The following is a 23,358-nucleotide window of genomic DNA, read 5'->3' as shown; positions in this document are numbered from 1 at the left end:
GTGTATTTTAATAAAATAGGTGAGTGTTTCTAACTTAAGTGAAATTCCCATCATGATACCAGTTTATTAGCGTGGTCATCAGAACTTTATTGACACTAGTCTTGCCTAAAGCTCAAGGAATTAACTTGGAATACTGTATTTAGCCTTAGTTTAAGATTTGGACCTCGCTGTCCCTCCTGACCTTTCTTCCCATCAGTGTTTTCTCTGGTCATTTAGTTCTAGAAAGAGTGGTGTGCTTACTATCTCATGCAAGCCAGGCGTACACTCTGTTCCCCTCAAGACCTTTCTACCTGCTATTCCCCTTTTCCCAGAGAGTCAAGCCTCAAGCCTCATTTCATTGAAGTCTCTGTGTCTGTCACCACAACATTTAACCATGCTTGATGTTTAAGCTTTAGGTAACTATTTGTTGTTACCTGTTATTTCCCACCAAAAAGAAAAATGCGACAGAGACAGGCATAACCATTTGGTTCCTTGCTTGTAAAAGAGACAGATGATTTTTTTTTTTTAAAGTGAGCTCTGTATCGCTTCTCGGCCTTTTGGCTAAGATCAAGTGTAAAGTGAGCTCTGTACCCATTGTGAGGCTTGAATTCATGACCCTGAGATCAAGAGTTACATGCTATACTGACTGAGCCAACCAGCACCACAAGATAGATGAATTTTTACTGAAATAGATTTATAGCTCTTAATAACCATCCACATCCTTCTGATGAAATTATTTTGAATTCAAAGGATTTTTTCAAGATTTATTTTATTTATTTATTTTGGAGAGAGAAAGCACATGAGCAGGGTAGGGATGCTGAGCAGGCTCAGCATGGAGCCTGCCAAGGGGCTCAATCTCACGACCCTGAGGTCATGACCTGAACTGAAATCAAGACTTGGTCACTTAACTGACTGAGCCACCCAGGCGCCCCAGGGTTTTTGTTTTTAAGTAATCTCCACACTCACTGTGGGGCTCAGACTCAACAACCCCAAGATCAAGAGTTGCACACTCCACCGAGTCAGCTGGTCACCCCTAATTCTAAGGATTTTTAATCGAGGCTGGCTAGATTTGAGGAATTGATAAATCCCCTGAAATTTTGTGCAAAATGATGCTTGTATTTTTTCTGTGGAGAAGTTCTGTAGCTTTCATCACAAGAAACTTACTGATTCAAAAAACATGAAAAATCACTGCTCCAATGGACCCCAAAGCGGGCCTTGGGAAGAAAATACTAGAACTCTCACAAAAGAATAAATTTAGATATGCTAATGTTTTGGGCGCCTGGGTGGCTCAGTCGGTTAAGCAGCTGCCTTCAGCTCAGGTCATGATCTTAGGGTCCTGGGATCGAGCCCCACATCGGGCTCCCTGCCTAGCGAGCAGAAGCCTGCTTCTCCCTCTCCCACTCCCTCTGCTTATGTCAAATAAATAAAATCTAAAAAAAAAAAAAAAAAAATGCTAATGTTTAATATAAGGATCAACTCTGGTGCTCTTATGTGGTCCTTTACCACGTGGTCACTTCTCATTTAGTTTCAAGGTAGATGATCTGAAGAGAGAGGGAGGGTGTCACAGCTGGGACGTGCATTTAGAGGAGCATCTACGCTAGTCCATTCAATTTCAGTAAATTATGTTTGCCCAGTTAAATTGATTTACACATGATATTGCTTCATTTTAATAAAAATCACCTCCACAATTTTTTTAAAAATTCCTTCAGAGAAGCCAGACTAAGAAAGTACAAGCAAATGAGGACAATATAGGGCTGATACTTCTCCCTTTGATACAGGCTCTTCATCAGCCATATTGCAAGGTAAAAACAGTAACAGTCTATAATCAGAACTGACAAGAATCAACTGATAACAGTTGGACTTCTCAGGAATACTATTTTAAAATATATAAGTAAGTGTACCTTGAATTAAAATGTCAACTCAAGATAATATGAAACCATGAAAATTATTGGGCACATGAGTGGCTCCATAGGTTTGAGTGTCTGCCTTTACCTTTGACATGATCCCAGGGTCCTGGGATCGAGTCCCACGTGCGGCTCCCTGCTGAGCTGGGAGTCTGCTTCTCCCTCTCCTCCCCTCTGCTCCTGCTCTCTCTCTCTCTCTCTCTCTCTCTCAAATAAATAAATAAATAAATAAATAAAATCTTTTAAAAAAAAAAGGAAAGAAAATTATCAAGGCATTAAATGTATCCTAATCACCTGTAATGAGTATGAATTGGTTACAACTACTTTGAAAAACTGTTGGGGGGTGCCTGAGTGGCTCAGTTGGTTAAGCATCTGCCTTTGGCTCAGGTCATGATCCCAGGGTCCTGGGGTCTATTCCACATCAGGCTCCCTGCTCAGTGGGAAGCCTGCTTCTCCCTCTGCCTGCTGCTCCCCTTGCTGTGCCATCTCTCTCTCTCTAACAAATAAATGAGTAAAATCTTTAAGAAGAAAAACTTAATATTTACTAGCTGCAATCATTGATACACCCTATGACCTAGTTATTCCAATTCTGACTATATCCAGAAACATGTACATATTTACCCAAACGATGTGCAATTATGATCCAGGCAGGTATTTATAAAACTCATACACTGGAAATTCAAGTGTCCATTGACTGGATGGATCGATAAATTATGGTATATTCTTTGAATGGACTACCACAGCAATGAAAGGAAATTGTGCATATAATAATAGATCAGTCTTATAAACATGTTAAGCAAAGTAAGAGAAACACAAAAAAATACATACCATAAGATTCGATTTCCATGAAATTAAAAACGGAACAAGTAAAAGTCAGAAGAAGCTGGAAGGAGTCATCTGGGAGCTTTGGAATGCTGTTATGTTTTAATTCTTATTTTAGGTGCTTGTTACATGGATATGTTTACTTTATGAACATTTAATCAGCTGTGTATCTAGAATTTATGTACATTTCTAAATATACGTTATATTTCAAGAAAAAGTATAAAATAAAAACTAAGCACCCAAAACAAAAAGGTGTTTTATACTATTAATAAAGAAAAGAATAAATAAGTACTAATAAAAATAATTCAAAATGATTTTTATCTATTTCATCTCTATAAATTCATATGCTGAGTGTGTTAAAATAAATTAGAGAGCTGTGTGTACATAAGTATAATACATGTGCACATGTGTACACAGACATTGTTAATAGAGTGGGCAATCAAAAAAGTTTGAAGAGCACTGTACTATCTTGTTTAGAAATGGATTATCTCAAACATTATTCTCTTCAGGGGTTTATAAGGCTATGGTGGCAATTTATTTTCTGGGCTTTAAATTCATCTGTGACCTAAACAGTTACTAGGAGTTACTACTTTAGTTACTAGCTACTAGAAGTTACTAAATAGTTACTAGCAGTGAAATATAGTGTGTTCCTTTAACAAATACTGAGTACCCACTGTGTACTAAACATCGAACGTAAAAGACCCAATAGGAAATTTTACAGCCTGTTATTTGACAGTAGAAAGTCTTTATTTATTTATTTGTTTGTTTGTTTGTTTAAAGTAATCTCTACACCCACCGTGGGGCTCAAACTCACGACCCTGATATCAAGAGTCGCATGCTCTTCCGACTGAGCCAGCCAGGCGCCCCTAAAGGAAAGTCAAATAGTAACCAAATAATCCTGTCTTGTAGTCAACGTCTTTGATTTAATCTTCATCTTAACTAGTTATCTGATTAATTCCTATTTCAGTTTGAAGTGCACTACCATATTAATTTTAATGGAAACTCCTGTTTCTCCTCAGGTTTTGCGTCTACTAGATGTTGTTGGCTTGCCTGAGCTGGTTATTCAATTGGCTTCATCAATATTAACTGAAGTAGGTGGTGACTGGAAAAGTCAGGTAAGAACTAACTATAATCTAGTTATTTCCCTTGGGATTTGGCATGGACGTGGCATTTTAATTGCCATTGTTCTTTTTCCCTTTATTTGACATTTAGGCTACCTTGAGGACATGCATTTTCAAACATCATTTGGATTTGGGTCACAATAGCCAAGCATATGAAGCCTTAACCCAAATTCCTGATTCTAGCAGGTAGTCAAGCTCAGTCTTTTTTAAAGACAATTTACCAGCCTTGTTTAATCCACTGAGACAGTTTGTCCTCATGTCCCTTTTTTTTTTTCCTCGTAGGCAGTTAGATTGTCTGCGGCAGCTGGTGGTAGTTCTTTGTGAACGCTCACAGCTACAGGATCTTGTAGAGTTTCCTTATGTGAATCTGCATAACGAGGTAATTTTAGTTGTCCGCTGATGACTGGACACAGCTGTGGCAGTTGTCATGCTCCCTACTAACTTTGATATCTGATTGCTTCCCCTTTGTTAGGTTGTGGCAATAATTGAATCACGCGCACGAGCTGTGGACCTTATGACTCACAATTACTATGAGCTCCTCTATGCCTTTCACGTCTTTCGCCACAATTACCGAAAGGGTGAGCAGTTGAAGCCAATTTGTTAGGGGCAACTTTAGCAGTTTAATCATGTTTTATAAAAATGCTGTTGACCTAAGTAATTTTTACCTTATTTTCACCACTGAATGAGTGTTCTCTATAGGCGTTTGGGGAAATTATGTTTATTTACAAGATTAGCTTCACCCTTTTGAGGATTACCTGCTAGCCTTAAAGACATGCACTTATCCCATTCTAGAACATTCTTTAGGAATCTTCAGTGAGATGTCATTCTATCTATATCTTCTGTCTGATATTAAAAGAAATGCACTTTTACTAGAGGCATCTGGAATTTTTGTGGCTGGCTTTGAGTTCTTGTGCCAGCTTGCTATTGCCCGTATCTTATTGCTGATTGTTTTGAGAGTAAGTTGTAGACTCTTGTTTCGATATATAAATGCTTGAGATGCATTTGCTAAGGACGTTTTCTTAGATAACCTCAATACAATTATCAGATTAAGGAAATAAAACTAATTTCATGAATTAACTATAAATATGCTAATGTGATTTTTTTTTTTAATAGCACATTCCTCCCATACTGTCCTTATCCCCTGATCCAGAATCACATATTACATTTATTTGTCATGTCTTTAGTCTCCTTTAATCTGGAGCAATTCTTTTAGTCTGACTTTGCCTTTTGATGTCTTTGATATTTTTGAAGAGTACAGACAGGCCAGTCATTTTTGTAGAATGTATCTTAGTTTGGGGGCGCCTGGGTGGCTCAGTGGTTTAAAGCCTCTGCCTTCAGCTCAGGTCATGATCCCAGGGTCCTGGGATTGAGCCACACATTGGGCTCTCTGCTCAGCAGGGAGCCTGCTTCCCCCCTCTCTCTCTGCCTGCCTCTCTGCCTGCTTGTCATCTCTGTCAAATAAATAGATAAAATCTTTAAAAAAAGAAAAAAAGACTGTATCTTAGTTTGGACTTGTATGATGATTAATGAAGTCTTTATCAGAACAGCTAAAATGGGGGTGCCTGGATGGCTCAGTGGGTTAAAGCCTCTGCCTTTGGCTAGGGTCATGATCCCAGGGTCCTGGGATCCAGCTCCATGTGTCGGGCTCTCTGCTCACTAGCGAGCCTGCTTCCCCCTCCCCTCGCCTCTGCCTGCTTCTCTGCCTACTTACGATCTCTGTCTGTCAAATAAAATCTTTAAAATAAAAAAATTTAAAAAAAGTAAAATCTTTGAGATGGAGAAAAAAGAAAGAACAGCTAAAATGCAAAGGGATTGATGTCTGTTTTAAGATCACATTTTACGAGATAACCACTGTGGATTTCCCTTGGAACTAGTAATATTTTTTACCGTTTTCACTCAGAGAACTTTTCATAAGGTTTATTGCTGATTTTCATTGAAAGAATAGATGGAAGTAATTAATAAACCTTATTCTTAATTTTCCTAATGGTGAAACATGTTTGCATGTTCCTTATATTCTTGACTCACACAGAGGGGACATGTAGATAATTAAAGATCTCTCACTGTTTTTACAATAGCAATATCCATTACATCAACCTGGTCACTTTAGTTGGAAGTACCTGTGTGGCTCAGTCAGTTAAAGCATCTGCCTTTGGCTCTGGTCACAATCTTTGGGTCCTGGGATGGAGCCCTACATCAGGCTTCCCACTCGGTAGAGAATCTGCTTCACCCTCTCTCTCTCTTCCTCCACCCCTGCTTGTGCTTTCTCTCTCACAAATAAATAAATAAAATGTTAAAAAAAAAAAAAAAGACCACTTTAGCTGAATTAATATTCAGATCTTTCTGGAGCAAGACTTGTGCTTCTAAAAAAATGTCTTAATATGGCAGGCACTCGGAAACATTTGTTGATGGGGGAAAGTCAAGTCAATTTCTTTTTTTTTTAAGATTTTATTTATTTGACAGAAAGAAAGAGCACAAGCAGAGGGGATGGCAGGTAAGAGGAGAGAGCAAAGCAAGCTTCCCGCTGAACAGAGAGCCCGACACGGGGCCGTCCCAGGACCCTGGGATAGTGACCTGAGCCGAAGGCAGACGCTTAACTTACTGAGCCACCCAGGCACCCCGTCAATTTCATTTTAAGTAAAATTATATGAATTTTAAAACTGTTGGAATGAAAAATACTTCCATTTAAAAACTAAAAGAAAGGGGCGCCTGGGTGGCTCAGTGGGTTAAAGCCTCTGCCTTCAGCTCGGGTCATGGTCCCAGGATCCTGGGATCAAGCCCCGTGTCGGGCTCTCTGCTGGGCAGGGAGCCTCCATCCCCCACCCCCGCCCGCCTGCCTCTCTGCCTATTTGAGATCATTGTCTGTCAAATAAATAATTTTAAAAATCTTTAAAAAAAAAAAAAAAACTAAAAGAAATGTTAAATGCCGTTTGGTTTCTGGAGTCTCATGCTGCCTCAGAACAAGATGTTTTTCAGTATCTCACTCAGCCCGTGTGACTCAAGTATTGTAAAGATAATTCATTCATGAGCAGAGCATCCAAACATTTCTTGGCTGCACTGGGTGGAATTAGGTAAAAATGTGGCTGAAACTAGGACTCTAGTCTTTTGTACTATCTGGGAATGTAGTATCTAAAAGAAGTAGGGGCACCTGGCTGGCTCAGTTGGTAGAGCTTACAACTCTTGATCTCAGGATCATGAGTTCAAGCCCCATGTTGGGTGTTGATCACTTTTAAAATGAATGAGTGGGGCGCCTGGGTGGCTCAATTGGTTGAGCGACTGCCTTCAGCTCAGGTCATGATCCTGGATTCCCAGATCCAGTCCCACATTTGGCTCCCTGCTCAGCAGGGAGCCTGCTTCTCCATCTGACTTTCTTCCTCTCATGCTTGCTCTCTCTCTCAAATAAATAAAATCTTTAAAAAAAAAAAATGGAATGAATGAATGAATATCAGAAATAACATTTACAGATTTTTCTTTTTTTAATTGTAATAAAATCCACATAAATAACAACCAATTTTTAGTGTTCAGTAGTGTTACGTATATTCACATTACTGTGTAATCAATTTCCTCTTGCAAAATGGAAACACTAAACTCATTAAACAACTTCCCATTTCTACTTCCTCCAGCCCCTAGCAACTATCATTCTACTTTCTGTCTCTGTGAATTTGGCTACTGGAATCATATCTTATTTGTCTTTTTGTGACTGGCTTATTTCACTTAGCCTAATAATCTTCAGAGTTCATCCATGTTATAGTATGTGACAGAATTGCTTCCTTCTTCTTTTATATGTATATGTCACATTTTGTTTATCCATCCATCAATGGACACTTGGATTGCCCCCATCTTGGCCATTATGAGTAATGGCTGCTGTGAACAAGGGCATACAAGTATCCCCTCAAGACCCTGCTTTCAGTTTTCAGGCTTTATGCCCAGAAGTGAAATTGCTGATCACAAGGTAGTCCCATTTTCAATTTTTTTTTTTTAATTTTATTTATTTGACAGAGATCACAAGTAGGCAGAGAGGCAGGCAGAGAGAGAGAGAGATGGAAGCAGGCTCCCAGCTGAGCAGAGAGCCCGATGCGGGACTCGATCCCAGGACCCTGAGATCATGACCTGAGCCGAAGGCAGCTGCTTAACCCACTGAGCCACCCAGGTGCCCCCCATTTTCAATTTTTTGAGGATCTGCCCTACTGTTTTATATAACCGCTACATCAATTTACATTCCCACCAGCAGTGTACAGTGGTTCCAGATTTTCCACATCCTCACCAACACACGATTTTTGTGTGGTTTTAAGTTAAATCAGTTTTGTTTTACGTTTTAATATTTGGTAAGTATAACAAAGTTTCTAAAACTTTTTTTTTTTTTTTAGATTTTATTTTTTAAGTAATCGCTACACCCAACATGGAGCTGAAACTTGAAAGCTGTATGCTGTTCCGAGCCAGCCAGGCATCCCTCTAAAACACATTTTTGAAATTCTGATGTTTAATTTATTATTGCCTCCTAGCTGGTACAGTGATGTTTGAGTACGGAATGCGTCTTGGCAGAGAGGTTCGAACTCTGCGGGGACTTGAGAAACAAGGCAACTGTTATTTGGCTGCTGTTAACTGTTTACGACTTATTCGTCCAGAATATGCATGGATTGTACACCCAGCATCTGGTGCAGTGGTATGAAAGCTTTCCACCTTGGAGTTTGGGGATCATTTCACTTAACTTGGCTTGGTCCTTTTGAAACTATCACCTCGTTTTGTTCCATTTTGTTTAAAATTTCTGCTGGGATATTTATGAACTTCATCTATTTTTGCAGCAATTCCTTTGTTATATATTACCACCCCTTTAGTTCTCAAGTTTAGAATTATTGTTGGAAGAAGTACTTGCAGAATGGTTTTGAGTTAAACCTAATTTCAAGCAAATTACTTAATTTTTTGCTACCCAATTATCCTCTTGTATAAAATAGGGATGATCATGGTGATGATGATATCTGCCTTATAGGATTGTTTGGGTATTAAATGAGGTAATTCATGTAGAGTGCTTAGAACAGTGACAGTGCCTGGCCTGCAAAAAGTGCTCAGTAAATGGTAGCTGCTTTTATTTCATTCATTTTTGTTAATTCCATCTACACATAACTGTTTTACACTTTTAAAAAGTGCTGATGGCGTCATATATGTGCAGCTACTCATGTTGTATATCATTCGTGCATGTACTAGGCTGTTTCCCAGGGTCTGTGGTGGAGAATATAACTCTGGAACCAAGGAAGGTCAGGTGCTTTATATGGAGGTTAAGTCAACATCCTTAGACCCAGTAACTGTTAGAACTAGCTAAGTGGGTCAACTTGGCAAACAACTCCGTAGTTACAGAACCTTTGTAAGTGCCATGCTAGTTGAAATAAACATAATTTATGTAGAGAGAATTTAAGCATGAAAGCTCTGGATCACAAATACTGAGTTAGTAATATCGAAATTAGATACAGATGACCCTTGAGTAACACAAGTTTGAACTGTGCAGGTCCACTTACACACAGTTGTCTTCAATAAATGGAATAATGTAGGGGCACCTGGGTGCCTCAATCAGGCGCCAGACGCTTGATTTCAGCTCAAGTCATGATCTCAGATTCATGAGGATGAGCTCCGTGTTGGGCTCAGCGCAGCGTCTGGTTGTGATTCTCCCTCTCCTTCTCCTTCTGCCCCCACTCACACATCCTCTGTCTAAATAAATAAATTTTTAAGGAATCTTTTTAAAAATGTAAATGTATTTCTCTTACAATTTTTTGAATAACATGTTCTTTTCTTTAGCTTCCTTTATTGTGAGAATACAGCATATAATACAGATAACATAAAAATATATGTTAATGAGAGTTTATGTTCTTGGTAAGGCATCCAGACAACAGCAAGCTATTACGTATTAAGTTTTTGGAGGAGTCAGAAGTTATATGCAAATTTTCAACTATGTAGGGCATTGGCATCCCTAACCCTCATGTTGTTCAGGGGTCAACTTATACTAACTTTTCAACTTTTCATTAACTTTTAATTACTTGTTTTGTCTTCTCAGTATGATCGTCCTGGAGCATCCCCTAAGAGGAATCATGATGGAGAATGCACAGCTGCTCCAAGTGAGTTGGGGGTCTCCTGTGGATTCTTGGCTTAAGCAGTAATTATGTAGTTGTGTTATAGTATTATCTGTATTAAATGTGTGGTTTTATATAGTGATTGTAACATGTAGAGCAATGTAAAAATACTGTAACGTTTCTTTTAGCTTATTTTCAGTATTTTAATCTAAAAATTATCTGGTTGCTCTTTGAAAACTTCATATGGCTATATGAGGAATGAAAATGCTTTAAAAAGAGTGTTGTTTGCAGTATTTAAATCAGCATAGTATCAAACTTGTTTCAGCAGGCTCCTTGGATATCACCATGGAGACATGATATTCCTCCTTAAAGAGCTTGGGCTCTAGGACACATCAACCCTAATACTGCTCTGGGGTTGGACACACCAACCCTTAATTCTGCTTCTCTCACTGTGGGCATGTTCCTTTCTTTCTGACCCAGTAACAGCATTTCTGAGTTGTAATAGTTAAATGAAATTCTGTGTACAACACATTGTAAGCATCTCAGCTGCAGCTGTTTTTACTGGAGTAGCTTGATTTAACCGAGCTGCATGCTGGAAGCAGGGCTGTTGCTTTATTTTTAAGTTCACTTTTACGGAGCCCTCCTTCTTCCCACCGCCATTTCCTTCCGGTGCCTTTGGAATTGACATTGAACTACTTAATGTGTAGTGGGAATTGACAGGCTAAGTTAATAGGCAGTGATGATAGACACTTCCTTTGCACTTTGGGAATCGAACATATTTTCCTTTGGTTTCTAGCCAATCGGCAGATTGAAATCCTGGAACTGGGCGACCTCGAGAAAGAGTGTTCCTTGGCCCGCATTCGCCTCACTCTAGCTCAGCACGACCCATCGGCAGTTGCGGTTGCAGGTAGTCACACGGCAGTCTGGGGACACAGACAGCAGGCTAGACACGGTGTGCTAGACCAGCATGCCAGACAGGCCAAGCGCCTCTCCCTGCTCCTTGGAGAGACCTGTCCCCAGAGGCTACTTCAGGTCACTGGCAGGCACCAGTTGCCACTAAAATAACTCTTTTTGATTTCCACAGGAAGTTCATCAGCAGAGGAGATGGTCTCTCTCTTGGTTCAGGCTGGCCTTTTTGACACTGCCATATCACTCTGTCAGACCTTTAAGCTCCCCTTAACACCAGTCTTCGAGGGACTTGCTTTCAAGTATGTTTAAAATTGTCTTTCTGTTGTCTTCATTTTCTAATGCAGAAATATTGCACTGCTGCCCAGTGTGAACCAGTGGTCACAGCCAGTTGTGCTTTGAAGAAGTGTTTTTTCTAGCCCACCACGATGACTTTTTAAAATTTCTTTTAGTTAATTATAATTTTTTTTAAATCTTGATTTATAACTTCTCTTGAGAAGTCAAAAATTTGGCATCCCTAGCCCCACATTCCCCCAAGATAGTAGGATATGTGGTCCAAATAGTGGTGTCCTTTTTAGAAAAGGCATATCTTCTCTTCATTTTAATAATGCCTTGTACCTAAATATTAAACTTTCAGAAATTTTCCTTTGGAAGTAAATGACCCCCTAACACCAGTGGCCTTGCAGGTCATTCATTTGTGTGGTTCTGAGGAAGGTGCAGCAGACTGGAGCTAAAGTTATCATCTCATCTCTGGTTTTGGTAACAAAAGAATGTGGTTCTTTTCAGCAAGTCAGTTTACCATGTGTGGAAACGTTTTCATTGCAGATGCATCAAGTTGCAGTTGGGAGGCGAGGCGGCGCAAGCAGAAGCCTGGTCCTGGCTAGCAGCCAATCAGCTCTCATCTGTCATCACCACTAAGGAGTCTAGGTACAGCCCTGGTGCTCATCCGCCCCAAAAGGGCTTACCCTCCAAATACTTCCCTCATGCACCCAGTTAGTGTCTACTGAATGCACTTCTGCTTCTTTAGAACCCTTTTCTAACCTTCACCTTCAGAAAACTTCCCTCCCTTTAATAGAATTTACGATTTCTCTTGCACAGCTTGGTGCTTTAGAATTGGAACATTTTACAATTTGGAGGTGCTCTGACATTAGTTTTCAATCCCTAAATTAGCACATCAGTATCACTACTAAAATACAGGTACATCACCCTCATCTTCTAAAACAGAGCTTCTACATGAGTCTAATGCTTGATTGGGGTTGGAAACAGTGATCTGAGCCAGTTTCTTTGTTTTAGGGATCTGGAACAAAGAAGTTAGTTGAATTGTGTAGTCAACTAAAGATGTAGTTAGTGGGAGAGAAATAGAATCCAAGTCATTTGGTTTCTAATACTATCCCTAAACCACACTGACCCTAATAATATTAGTTGCCATTTAGTTATATTACCAATTCAGTTGTGAGTCTCTAAAGATTTTTTTTTTCCTTATAAATACATGCTTTGAATGGTGCTATAAATATCTGTTAAGAATCTAGAACTCGGGGCACCTGAGTGGCTCAGTTGGTTAAACCTCTGCCTTCAGCTCAGGTCATGATCCCAGGGTCCTGGGATCGAGTCCCACATCAGGCACCTTGCTCTGCGGGGAGAATATTTCTCCCCTCTCCCTCTGCTACTCCTCACTGCTTGTGCTCTCTCATTCTGCGTCAAATAAATAAGTAAAATCTTTAAAAAAAAAAAAAAAAAAGAATCTAGAACTCATTAGTCCCTTCTGCTTTCTTCAAGTGCCACAGATGAAGCATGGCGACTATTATCGACTTACCTGGAAAGGTACAAAGTCCAGAATAATTTATATCACCACTGTGTAATCAACAAGCTGTTGTCTCATGGAGTGCCTCTGCCTAACTGGCTTATAAACAGTTACAAGGTAAATGGTATCTTAATTTGTACAGAGTAAGAAACTGATGTTTACAATTAAGAATAAATTTCATGAGATGATTAAAAAGAAAAGGTGGTAATTTATGGATATATACTGACCTATGCTTTGGGCAGCTTCTCAGTGTTAGTTAAGTACACTAAGAATAGCTTAACTTTAATTCCGTATGGAGTACTGGGTGTTTAGAATTAAAGTTCTGCAGGTTAGTGATTAAATTAATGCCTGCTTATTTGCTCACAGAACAATGAGTATATACTTAGAACAATGACTATATGTGTGACACAGTATTTACTGTTACTCAAAAAATTCACAGAAGTGAGTAGAGTAGTTTTCAAAACTAAAACAGGGTTTAAGTTTTTGTCAAAATTGGATTTTTGGACTGCCTACCTCAGAATTAGTTGGGTAGTGGGCTTCTTCAAATACAGATTCCTGAGCCCCATTCCACACTTTAACATTCAGATTAATCTGTAGCTAGGATCTGGGATCTGTATTTTAACAAGCTTGTAATTTGATACAGTGCATGCTTAAGTTTGAAAACTATATCTGAAATACATTGGGTAGGGTAGGGAAAGAGACTGTAAAGCTTAAAATCAGGAAAGTTTATCTCCTTTGGGGGGGGGGGGTGTTACTTGTTTAAGTTAGAAAGTAGAAAAGGCGGTTAAGCTGGTAAAAGGACTGTGATCAAATCAGAATATAGAAAGCGTTATTGCCTAATTAGCAGAGCCCTTCCAAACCAAAGTTGTAATCACTTTTGTTTCACCCTGAGTTAAACAAATTTAGCTCAGGTTTGTTTTTTTGTTTGTTTTAATTTTATTTATTTATTTGACACACAGAGAGACAAAGAGAGACAGAGACAAGCAGGGGGGTAGCAGGCAGACAGGCAGAGGGAAAAGGAAAAGCAGGCTCACTGCTGAGCAAGAAGCCCAATGTGGGGCTCGATCCCAGGACCCTGGGATCATGACCTGAGCTGAAGACAGACACTTAACCGACTGAGCCACCCAGGTGCCCCTAACTCAGGTATTTCAAGTTGATAATTCTTTAAACTTCTTTTGCATTTGTCATTCATATATTTCTGAGGATAATATGAACATATTGCTCTTCAGTATTCAGTATTTCTGAGAAGGTATGTTAACTTTTACTACTACTGTGGAAACTGAAGTAGAAAAGTGTTAAATAAAATGCGTCTAGGATTCCTTGGTGGCTCAGTCATAATTATCTGTCTTTGGCTTAGGTCATGATCCCAGGGTCTTGGGATCCAGTTCTGTGTTGGGCTCCTTGCTCAGCAGGGAGCTTGTTTCTCCCTCTCCCTGCTTGTGCTCTTTCTCTGTCCTCTCTCTCTCTCTCTGTCTGACAAATAAAATCTTTAAAAATTTATAAATAAATAAAGTGTGCCTTAGATCACAAAATAGGGCAGGAAGGCCACTTAACAAGATAAAGTCTCACAGGGTACCCAGAAGTGACTGGGCTCTTAGGAATCCAGCCCTTATCCCAAGATAAGGAAACTCAAATGCTCATTTACTTATATTGAGAAGTATAAATGCCAGGGAATTAGACACACAGCATTCTTCAGTTATTGCCTAGGTAACATGGAAATAGGTAGATATTCGTAATCTCTGACTTTTTACAGAAGGTTGATGCTGCTGAGTTGCTCCGTTTGTACTTAAACTATGACCTTTTAGAAGAAGCTGTGGATTTGGTTTCAGAATATGTAGATGCTGTATTGGGGAAAGGACATCAGTACTTTGGAATTGAGGTAGGCATGTATGCATGTTTCTTTTTAATTGTGACTTTATCTTCCTAATAAAGTCAGGATGTGAAAGTAAATTGAACTATAGGATAGTGGATTTAACCTTTACTCTTTGTAGTTATACGACTAGTTTTCTCCACAATCAGGAACCGACACTGTAGGGGTCTCCAGTTTCCCATTTATAAAACGGGAATACATTTCACTTTTCTCCATCAAAGGAATATAGCTTTAGTTAGTATTTGGAGGAGTTAAGTAATTAAAAACAAAGTGTTCTTTTCTGTGTGCCAAAGACTATGCTGAGTTTCTGTCAGTGTTTTCTCGTTTAATCCTTACAGCCACCTCTGAGAGATTGTTTTAACCCTTTTTTTAAACGCATGAAGAAACAGAGACTCAGAGGTTAAGTAAGTTGCCTAAGTTCACACAGATGGTAAATAGAAAAACCAGGTCTAAAATCTAGGTCTAGTTAACTACAAAGCTAAGCTCTTAAGCTACCTCGGGAAAGTATTGAGAACTCTGAAAGGTGAGCTTTCTCTTTCTCAAACTTTTTTCCCCAGATAATTGGAATTAAGTTTCAGACTGTAAATAGTCTCATTCATTGACATTAAGAATTTTTTTTTAGTTCATTTTTCCTCATTAGGCTTTAGGGCTCCTTAAAGACAAGAGGCGACATGAATTTAAAAATACATATGAAAATAAATAAATACATACATACATACATACATACATACATACATTTGATTTAACTGAGAAAAGGACAAGTTTCCCAGTTGAAAAGAGAAGCAAGGTGGGGAGGAGGGGTTGTACACTTGTGTGTCCGTATGCGTGTATGTGCAATTTCTTATTGTAAAAAAAAAAAATAAAGAATTTTATGTTATTCAAACCCGTGAAACTAACTGCCCAAAAGAAATGGTCCGCTTTTGAGATGTTCTTCAAATAGTAGATATTTTCCCTTTCAGTTTCCACTGTCTGCAACAGCTCCAATGGTGTGGCTCCCTTACTCTTCTATTGACCAGCTTCTGCAGGCTCTGGGAGAGAACAGCGCCAATAGTCACAACATTGCCGTAAGTCTGTCCTCTCGTGAGGCATGGATCTTCCCTAAGCCCTTGTACTACCACTTACTCCTAGAGCTTGCTCTTCAGTTCTCAAGGATTAAGGGGAAAGCAGAAGCCATTTGTTGCCCTTAACATGCTGGCCCAATCCCTTTACAAAATGATTAGTTAAGCCAGATGTAGCCTCTCTGGTTCTCAGAAGACAGCTTGTAATGCTTTTATTAAAATACGGGGGTGGGGTGGGGGGGTCACTGTGTGATGGGCATTTAGGAGGGCATATGCTGTGATGAGCACTGGGTGTTACAGGCAACTAATGAATCATTGAACACTATGTCTGAAACTAATGATGTACTATATGTTGGCTAGTTGAATTTAAATTTAAAAAAATACTGGTGTGATTTGCATGTTTAGAAGACTCATTGGGATAACAGGATTGGGGTACTGCATTTAACAGAGAAGTCGGATTTTATCAGTAGTCACAGTGCAGACCCCTGTACTGAATGTTGAGTAAATGAAGCAGAGCGGCGAATATCATTATAAGGGGGAGGCTGGTTGATGAAATCAAGAGTGCTTAAAAACTTTTGTCTTTTTTTAGTCCTTGACCTATTCTATAACAATTCCCTTCTTTTCTCCTACAGCTATCCCAGAAAATACTTGACAAATTGGAGGACTACCAGCAAAAAGTTGATAAGGCAACACGGGATTTATTATATCGTCGGAACTTGTGATCCGGACGGTTGCTTAGCCTTTGTAACCGCTTGGTGCCTCTTAGGGCTTAAGACTTTACCCTACAGGAAGCCTGTATTCCAGGACAATTTTTATACCTGTAAATGATGTATACAACATCACGTCTGCATTCTGCGCAAGAGAGGAGGGCAGATGAATCACAGAACCTGTGCTTGCTGGCGGTGCTAACACAAAATTTCTGGTTTTCAACCTTGGTCTCAAACAGCTGCTTTTGTATATGATTCACAAGCTTTTTTAGAGTTTCTATTTTTTTAAACTACCGAAGACATTCTTTATCTGCAAATTAAAACCCACCCTCACTTTCCAAAATAGCTGACGGTGGTTGGTTGGTTGTAGCTCCCCACCAGAAGCTGTCACTGCAAATCCTTCCATTCTTCCCTGTCACTTTTTGTATTTCAATGGAGTTATTTTGGTCCAGAACTGACATGTATTTTCTGTATTGCAAACAGAGGCTAATGATTTTGCATACTCTTTTCATTATTTATTGTGGAGTTTTTGTATGATCCTCAATAAAGTATTAAATAATTTGCATAGATTAAACCTAAAATGATGACCAGCTGTCAAAGAAGATACCTTATTTTGAATCTGGTTCTGAGGCTAAAGTTGAGTAAACTCTTAGCTAAGAAAAAAATTGGAAATTTTATCTAAGAATAACCAATTTTGAAGGTAAATTCTGTTAACTTGTATGATTTATGATAATCAAGCCGGACTTGATCATACTACTTGTGTAATAATGTATTGGACCAAAATATAAACTTTCCTGGTCAGATTCAGAAGTCATGCCCGCAAATTTTGGGGAAGGTGAAAAACAAAATCTTGGATTTTATTCTGTATATTAAAATTTATCTTTTAAGGAAATGATCTGTATATTGCTTATATGCCCTTTGACCTTTCTTGAGTTTTCCATAGCCTTTACTTTTTATACTGTCAATACCATATTTACATTATATATTTTAAATAACAATGTGAGCTTCACTGTGGTACCATTTACTGGTAGATAACTGAGATATATGGTTCTTTGTTCATTTTAGCTGTGCCATGATTAATACGAAGTGTTTGATGAAATGAGCAACTGGGAAAGCCCTTACCCTGCCAGAGCTCTAGAAACCTGTAGTTTCTAACTTTGGCAAGAAATATATATATAATATACTTATATAACCAAATATACACATAGAAAACCAAGAGAAAGATCTCACAGAACATGTATCCACACTCACTATGTACCCTGATGTTTTCATGAGTCTAATAGACCCTAACCCATAGTCTGAAAAATAATCAAATCCTCTTTGAGCCATTTTGGAGAACAAGAAGTATTTTGAGCCTGGTCCTGTTCCAGAAACTTACCCACTTGTGTTGTTCATGGTGGCAGTTCACACGACCCTGACCAGTTTTTCCTGTTGTCAGTATTTTGATTCAAGACCTAACCCATCCTGGAGCCAACCCAGCTGTTCTTCCATTTTCTTCCACCTTCTTCACTTTGGTCCCAACCAGAGCGGAAGGTAGAGATACTTTCACTAAACTTCTCTCTCTGCTTGAGGTCTGCGTTTTTGTTTTCCCAGACCATGTGATATATTTCAATAGCTCATAACACCGCTATTTTTTTTTTTTTTCACTTCAAAATTTTCTGATTACAGAGTTAAAAGAGCTCCCTCCTGTGGTCGCTGTGGCAGCACATTGGAACAACACAGAGAAGATTAGCATGGCCCCTACTTGAGGATGACACACAATTTAATGGAGCAATCCACCAAAAAAAAAAAAAAGGAAAAAAGAGCTCCCTACTTTTTTAGTACTTAGCTACCATTATGGGTGCCTCCATGGAGCTGCCAACTCTTGATCTCAGCTCAGGTCTTTTATCTCAGGGTTTTGAGTTCAAGCCCTGCATTGGGCCCCCCACTGGTTGTGGAGCCTATCTAAAACTGAATGAATGAATAAAAGATAGATAAAAATAAAGGGGTGACTCTAAGAGCAAAACTTCAATTTTTGATGTAACAAGATACAACAGATCAGGTCCCCACCTTACCAACCTGTGACAATAAGATGGCACCTGTGAATAATAGAATTTATGACAAACGAGTTTCATATTGACCATTCTTACCAGGTTTATAACTGATTTTTGTGACCTGCCAAGAAAGCCAATGTGTTCTGCAAACCATGTCGTGCAGTGTCCACAGTGCATTGTCACCACTGCCATTCGTCCTTGCTGCCACACTTGAGAGTCCTATGCTTGAAGGTCAGCTCTCACCAGTTCACTACTGGTTTTTCTTTCCCCATTCCGAATCCCTCCCAAAGTCCATGCTGTGTTGTCTCCTAAATCTCCACTGAGCACTTAGGGGTAAAGAAAAACACAGACTTAAAAAGCAAGATCTGGAAGCTTATACAAACCACAAAGATTAATCCCCATAGATCCCATTCTTCGACCACCTTTCAGTTGCCAGCCTGCTCTGGTGTGCCTGACACCAACATTCCTCTTGCAGAGAGAAATGTAAATTTATTTTTAAAAAAAGATTTTATTCATTTATTTGTCAGAAAGGGAGAGAAAGCACACAAGCAGGCAGAGAGGCACGCAGAGGAGGAGAGAGAGGCAGGCTCCCTGCTGAACAAGGAGCCCGATGCAGGACTCTGCCAGAACCCTGGGATCATGACCTGAGCTGAAGGCAGCAGCTTAACCCACTGAGCCATCCAGGCATCCCGAGAGAAATGTACATTTAAATGGAATTTCTATTTAATTAGTCAACAAAGGGAAAAAGTCTCTCACATGGTAGGTAACAGAATTTACACAACTTACCTCAACCCAGTACATTGTTTTCTACTAGAACACAGTATATCAGAAGGTTCTAATGTGTCCTTTAACCTTCACAGTTCTTTCCAATTTTGTCTGTACCTAGAAACTGATAGCCCTATAATACTGTTCTTTCATAAATTGAGACCTTATTGTAATAGGTAACTCAACACCAAGCCAGAAGAAGGTAACTTTCCACGTCTGCACAGAACTCCACCATCAAAGGACCAATTTTTGTTCAAATGACCCATGCCACCCTGTATAAACAAAAATATATATCCCAGTAAATGAGGTTTGATGGTTTAAATGAACTTATTTCTGTAAAGTACACAAGATCAAATAATGTAGTATTAAAAAAAATGTAGTATAATAATATTTTGGGGCCCTAGGTTGGCTCAGACAGAGCATGTGACTCTTGACCTTGAGCCTAGATATGTGCAAACTTTACTGTAAAGAGCCAGGTAATAGTTCAGGATTTGTAGTCTACATACGGTCTCTCTCATATATTCTTTGAAATTTGTTTGTAGAATCCTTTAAAAGGCCTGATTTAGCTGTAATTTGCCCACTCCTCCTCAAGATCCTTAACACCTTCTCTGAGGCCAATCAGCAAAATGTGTCCCCTTCAAAAGCCAGTGGTACCCAACCCTGGCTAAACATTAGAATAATCTAAAGAACATTATTTTCTTTTTTAAAGACTTTATTTATTCATTTATTTAAGAGAGAGTGAGCAAATGAGAGAGAGAGAGAGGAGGGGGAGGGAGAAAGACTCCCACTGAGCAGGGAGCAGGGCTCCATCCCAGGACTTGGGATCATGACCCAAGCCAAAGGCAGACACTTAACAGACTGAGCTATAGGTACCCAGCATAACCTAAAGAGCTTTTTAAAAAAATAATTGGGGGCACCTGGGTGGCTCAGTGGGTTAAAGCCTCGGCCTTCGGCTCAGGTCATAATCCCAGGGTTCTGGGATCGAGCCCCACATCAGGCTCTCTGCTCAGGGAGCCTGCTTTCTCCTCTCTCTCTCTGCCTACCTCTCTGCCTACTTGTGATCTCTGTCTGTCAAATAAATAAATAAAATCTTTAAAAAAAAAATAAATAATTGATAGGGGTGCCTATCTGGCTTAGAGGAGAATGAGACTCTTGATCTCAGGTCTTGAGTTCCAGACCCACGATGAGTGTAGAGATATTTAAAAAATAATAAATAGGGGCATGTGACTAGTTCAGTCAGAAGATCTTGTGACTCTTGACCTTAGGGTGGTGAGTTTTGGCTCCACATGGGGTATAGAGATCACTTAAAAACTTAAAAATAGGGGCGGCCTAGGTGGCTCAGTCAGTTAGGCATCTGCTTTCCACTCAGGTCCTGGGATGGAGCCCGGGATTGGACTCCCTGCTCAGTGTGGTGAGCTTTTCCCTTTCCCTCTACCCCCCCTTGCTCGTGCTCTTTCCCATGCTCTCAAATAAAATCTAAGGGGAAAAAGAAAAAAAAACTTAAAAATAATAAACTTTAAAAAAAAATGTTTAGGGTACCTGGGTCGCTCAGGTCATGATCCCAGAGTCCCAGGATCCAGCCCAATGTCAGGCTCCTTGCTCAGCTGGCAGGCTGCTTCCTCCTCTCCCTCTGCTCCTCCCTCTTCTCATGCTCTCTCTTGCACTCAAATAAATAAATCTTAAAAAGATATCTTTAAAAAATATTTTACTTATTTATTTGAGGGAAGAGAGAGAGCATGAGCGGGGGTGAGGAGGAGCAGAGGGAGAAGAAGCTGGATCCCAGGACCCTGAGGTCTGGACCGAAGCTGAAGGCAGATGCTTAATCGACTAAGCCACCCAGGTGCCCCTAAATAAATACACTTTTTAAAATAAATAAATAGAAAGATAGATAGATAGATAAACAAACCAATGCAGGGCTCGATTCCAGGACCCTGGGGATCATGACCTGAGCTGAAGGCAGTTGCTTAACCAACTGAGCCGCCCAGGATCCCCTGGCTTGTGGCTCTTGATCTTGGGGTCCATGATGGGCATAGAGCTTATTTTAAGAGAAAAAAAATTGATATGGGCTCTGTACTCCCACCCCCAATCCTGATTTAGATTTTTATACTGCTTTAGCACTTGCTCTCCAGATGGTTCTATGAACAGTCAGGGTTGAGAACCCTGGTTATAAATATTACAGTTATTTCAGTCACCTCCAGAAATGTAAGTTCCCCCAAGGGAAAAACCTTTCCCGTTTCTGTGCACTCTGGTTTAGCTCATAATCTCAACTTGGTTCCAGCTGGTTATATAATAGCATCTAGACATCTGTATAAACAAAAGACTCATTAATAGTAATAATAGCTGAGGTGCCTGGGTGGTTCAGTCATTGAGTGTCCGCCTTCAGCTCAGGTCATGATCCCAGGGTCCCAGGATGGCCCTCGTTGGGCTCCCTGCTCAGTGGGAAACCTGCTTCTTCCTCTCCCATTCCCCCAGCTTGTGTTCCCTCTCTGGCTGTCTCTCTCTCTCTCAAATGAATAAATTAAATCTTTTTAATAATAAAAATAAAAAATAAATACCCATTAAAAATAATAATAATACTACCATATAATGATCGCTTCTTTTGTTCCTGGTACAAGGCAAAGATCTTAAAACTATGATCTCATTTAAACTTCACAACAACCCTATGAATACTGTTACTGGCACATTTTACAGTGCTGAAACAAGTTTATAGTTGTTAAGAAACTTGCCCAAGTAATCACATCTGGAAGGTGCTAAAACTGAGTTTTGAACCCAGACATTTGAACCCTATGTACAACTACTATATTTCTTCCTTTAAAAACAAAGGGGGGGGCACCTGGGTGGCTCAGTGGGTTAAGCCGCTGCCTTCAGCTCAGGTCATGATCTCAGGGTCCTGGGATCAAGTCCCACATTGGGCTCTCTGCTCAGCAGGGAGCCTGCTTCCCTTCCTCTCTCTGCCTGCCTCTCTGCCTACTTGTGATCGCTCTCTGTCAAATAAATAAATAAAAATCTTTAAAAAAAAATAAAAAATAAAAATTAAAAAAAAAGAAGAGGATATTATATTATACTGTTTGAGATTTTATTTATTTATTTGACAGAGAGAGAGACCAACCAGGGGAGAAGTAGAGGGGAAGGGAGAGGGAGAAGCAGGCTCCCTGAGGAGCAGGGGAAGCCCGATAATGGGGCTTGATCCCAGGACTCAGGGATCATGACCTGAGCCTAAGGCAGTGTCTTAATCAGCTGAGCCACCCAGGCGCGTCAAACTACTATATTTCAATATATTTCAATACTCTTCGCTCAAGAAATAAGTCAGAAAACTGTGAACAGCTTTGAAACAGTAAATTCTCCCATTTCTAGCTGCTAATTTTTCAGAAATCTTGGGAGTCTAAACTTTAGACACTAATCCAGATATTTTTCCCATAGACAAGAAAAAAACTCTTGCTATTTATTTCAAGTCTGTATATCTACATGCAGTACATTCATTCAAAAATTGACTGTTCATGTCCCAGAAAGTACATTTCATAAAGAGGGGACAAAATGGACAAGTCACTGTCTTCATGGCTTTTTCATCCCAAAGTTGTCTGGTTCATTCATAAAAGCATGCAACTTGGGGCACCTGGGTGGCTCAGTACTTAGGCATCTGCCTTTAGGTCGGGTCATGATCCCAGGGTCCTGGGATTGAGCCCTTCACTGGGCTCCCTGCTCAGTGGGAAGCCTGCTTATCCCTCTCCCACTCCCCTGGTTGTGTTCCCTCTCTCAGTGTCTCTCTCTCTCTCTCTCTCTCTCTCTGTGTCAACTAAATAAATAAAATCTTAAAAGAAAAAAAAAAGGATCATGCAATGTTTGATCTCGGGGTTGTGAGTTTAACCCCTGCGTTGAGTGCAGAGATTATTTTAAAAACGTAAATTTGGGGCACCTGGGTGGCTCAGTGAATTAAAGCCTCTGCCTTTGGCTCAGGTTATGATCCTGGGGTCCTGGGATTGAGCCCTGCATCAGGTTTTTCTGTTCCTCTCTTTGCCTGCCTCTCTGCCTGCTTGTGATCTATCAAATAAATTAAATCTTAAAAAAAAAAAACCTTATAAAAAACATAAATTTAAGGGACCCCCTGGGTGGCACAGTTAAGCCTCTGACTCCTGGTTTCTGCTCAGGTCCTGATCTCAGGTGGAGATACTAAATCCTAAGTCAGGATCTGCTCTCAATGCTCAAGAGTTTCCTTGAGATTCTCCCTCCCCTTCTTCCCTTCCTGTGTCCTCTCTCTCTCTAAAATAACAAACAAACAAACAAATAATTTTAAAACGATTTCATTCATTTATTTGACACAGAGATAGAGAGATCCAGA

General features: G+C 39.8%; 1 protein-coding gene and 1 non-coding gene across 2 annotated transcripts in view; both read left to right on the top strand.

Moving 5' to 3' along the window:
* Window positions 1–17,222, top strand: part of LOC132008267 (nuclear pore complex protein Nup160) — a 52,124-nt gene extending 34,902 nt beyond the window's left edge. The window contains exons 24-36 of the mRNA XM_059386807.1: window positions 3,725–3,820; window positions 3,918–4,012; window positions 4,109–4,205; window positions 4,299–4,404; window positions 8,326–8,486; window positions 9,867–9,927; window positions 10,679–10,789; window positions 10,967–11,090; window positions 11,614–11,715; window positions 12,565–12,706; window positions 14,343–14,468; window positions 15,419–15,523; window positions 16,150–17,222. Coding sequence (XP_059242790.1) covers window positions 3,725–3,820; window positions 3,918–4,012; window positions 4,109–4,205; window positions 4,299–4,404; window positions 8,326–8,486; window positions 9,867–9,927; window positions 10,679–10,789; window positions 10,967–11,090; window positions 11,614–11,715; window positions 12,565–12,706; window positions 14,343–14,468; window positions 15,419–15,523; window positions 16,150–16,239 — 1,416 coding nt within the window. The 3' untranslated portion in view covers window positions 16,240–17,222. The remainder of the gene's footprint in view (window positions 1–3,724; window positions 3,821–3,917; window positions 4,013–4,108; window positions 4,206–4,298; window positions 4,405–8,325; window positions 8,487–9,866; window positions 9,928–10,678; window positions 10,790–10,966; window positions 11,091–11,613; window positions 11,716–12,564; window positions 12,707–14,342; window positions 14,469–15,418; window positions 15,524–16,149) is intronic.
* A 679-nt stretch (window positions 17,223–17,901) lies between these two features.
* LOC132008281 (U6 spliceosomal RNA) lies at window positions 17,902–18,009 on the top strand. The gene has a single exon (XR_009401584.1). It is a non-coding gene; the product is annotated as a U6 spliceosomal RNA (small nuclear RNA).
* The last annotated feature ends 5,349 nt before the right edge of the window (window positions 18,010–23,358 follow it).

Source organism: Mustela nigripes, unplaced genomic scaffold, assembly GCF_022355385.1.
Source record: "Mustela nigripes isolate SB6536 unplaced genomic scaffold, MUSNIG.SB6536 HiC_scaffold_76, whole genome shotgun sequence".
Lineage (NCBI taxonomy): Eukaryota > Metazoa > Chordata > Mammalia > Carnivora > Mustelidae > Mustela > Mustela nigripes.
This window is presented reverse-complemented; position numbering and strand designations above follow the sequence as displayed.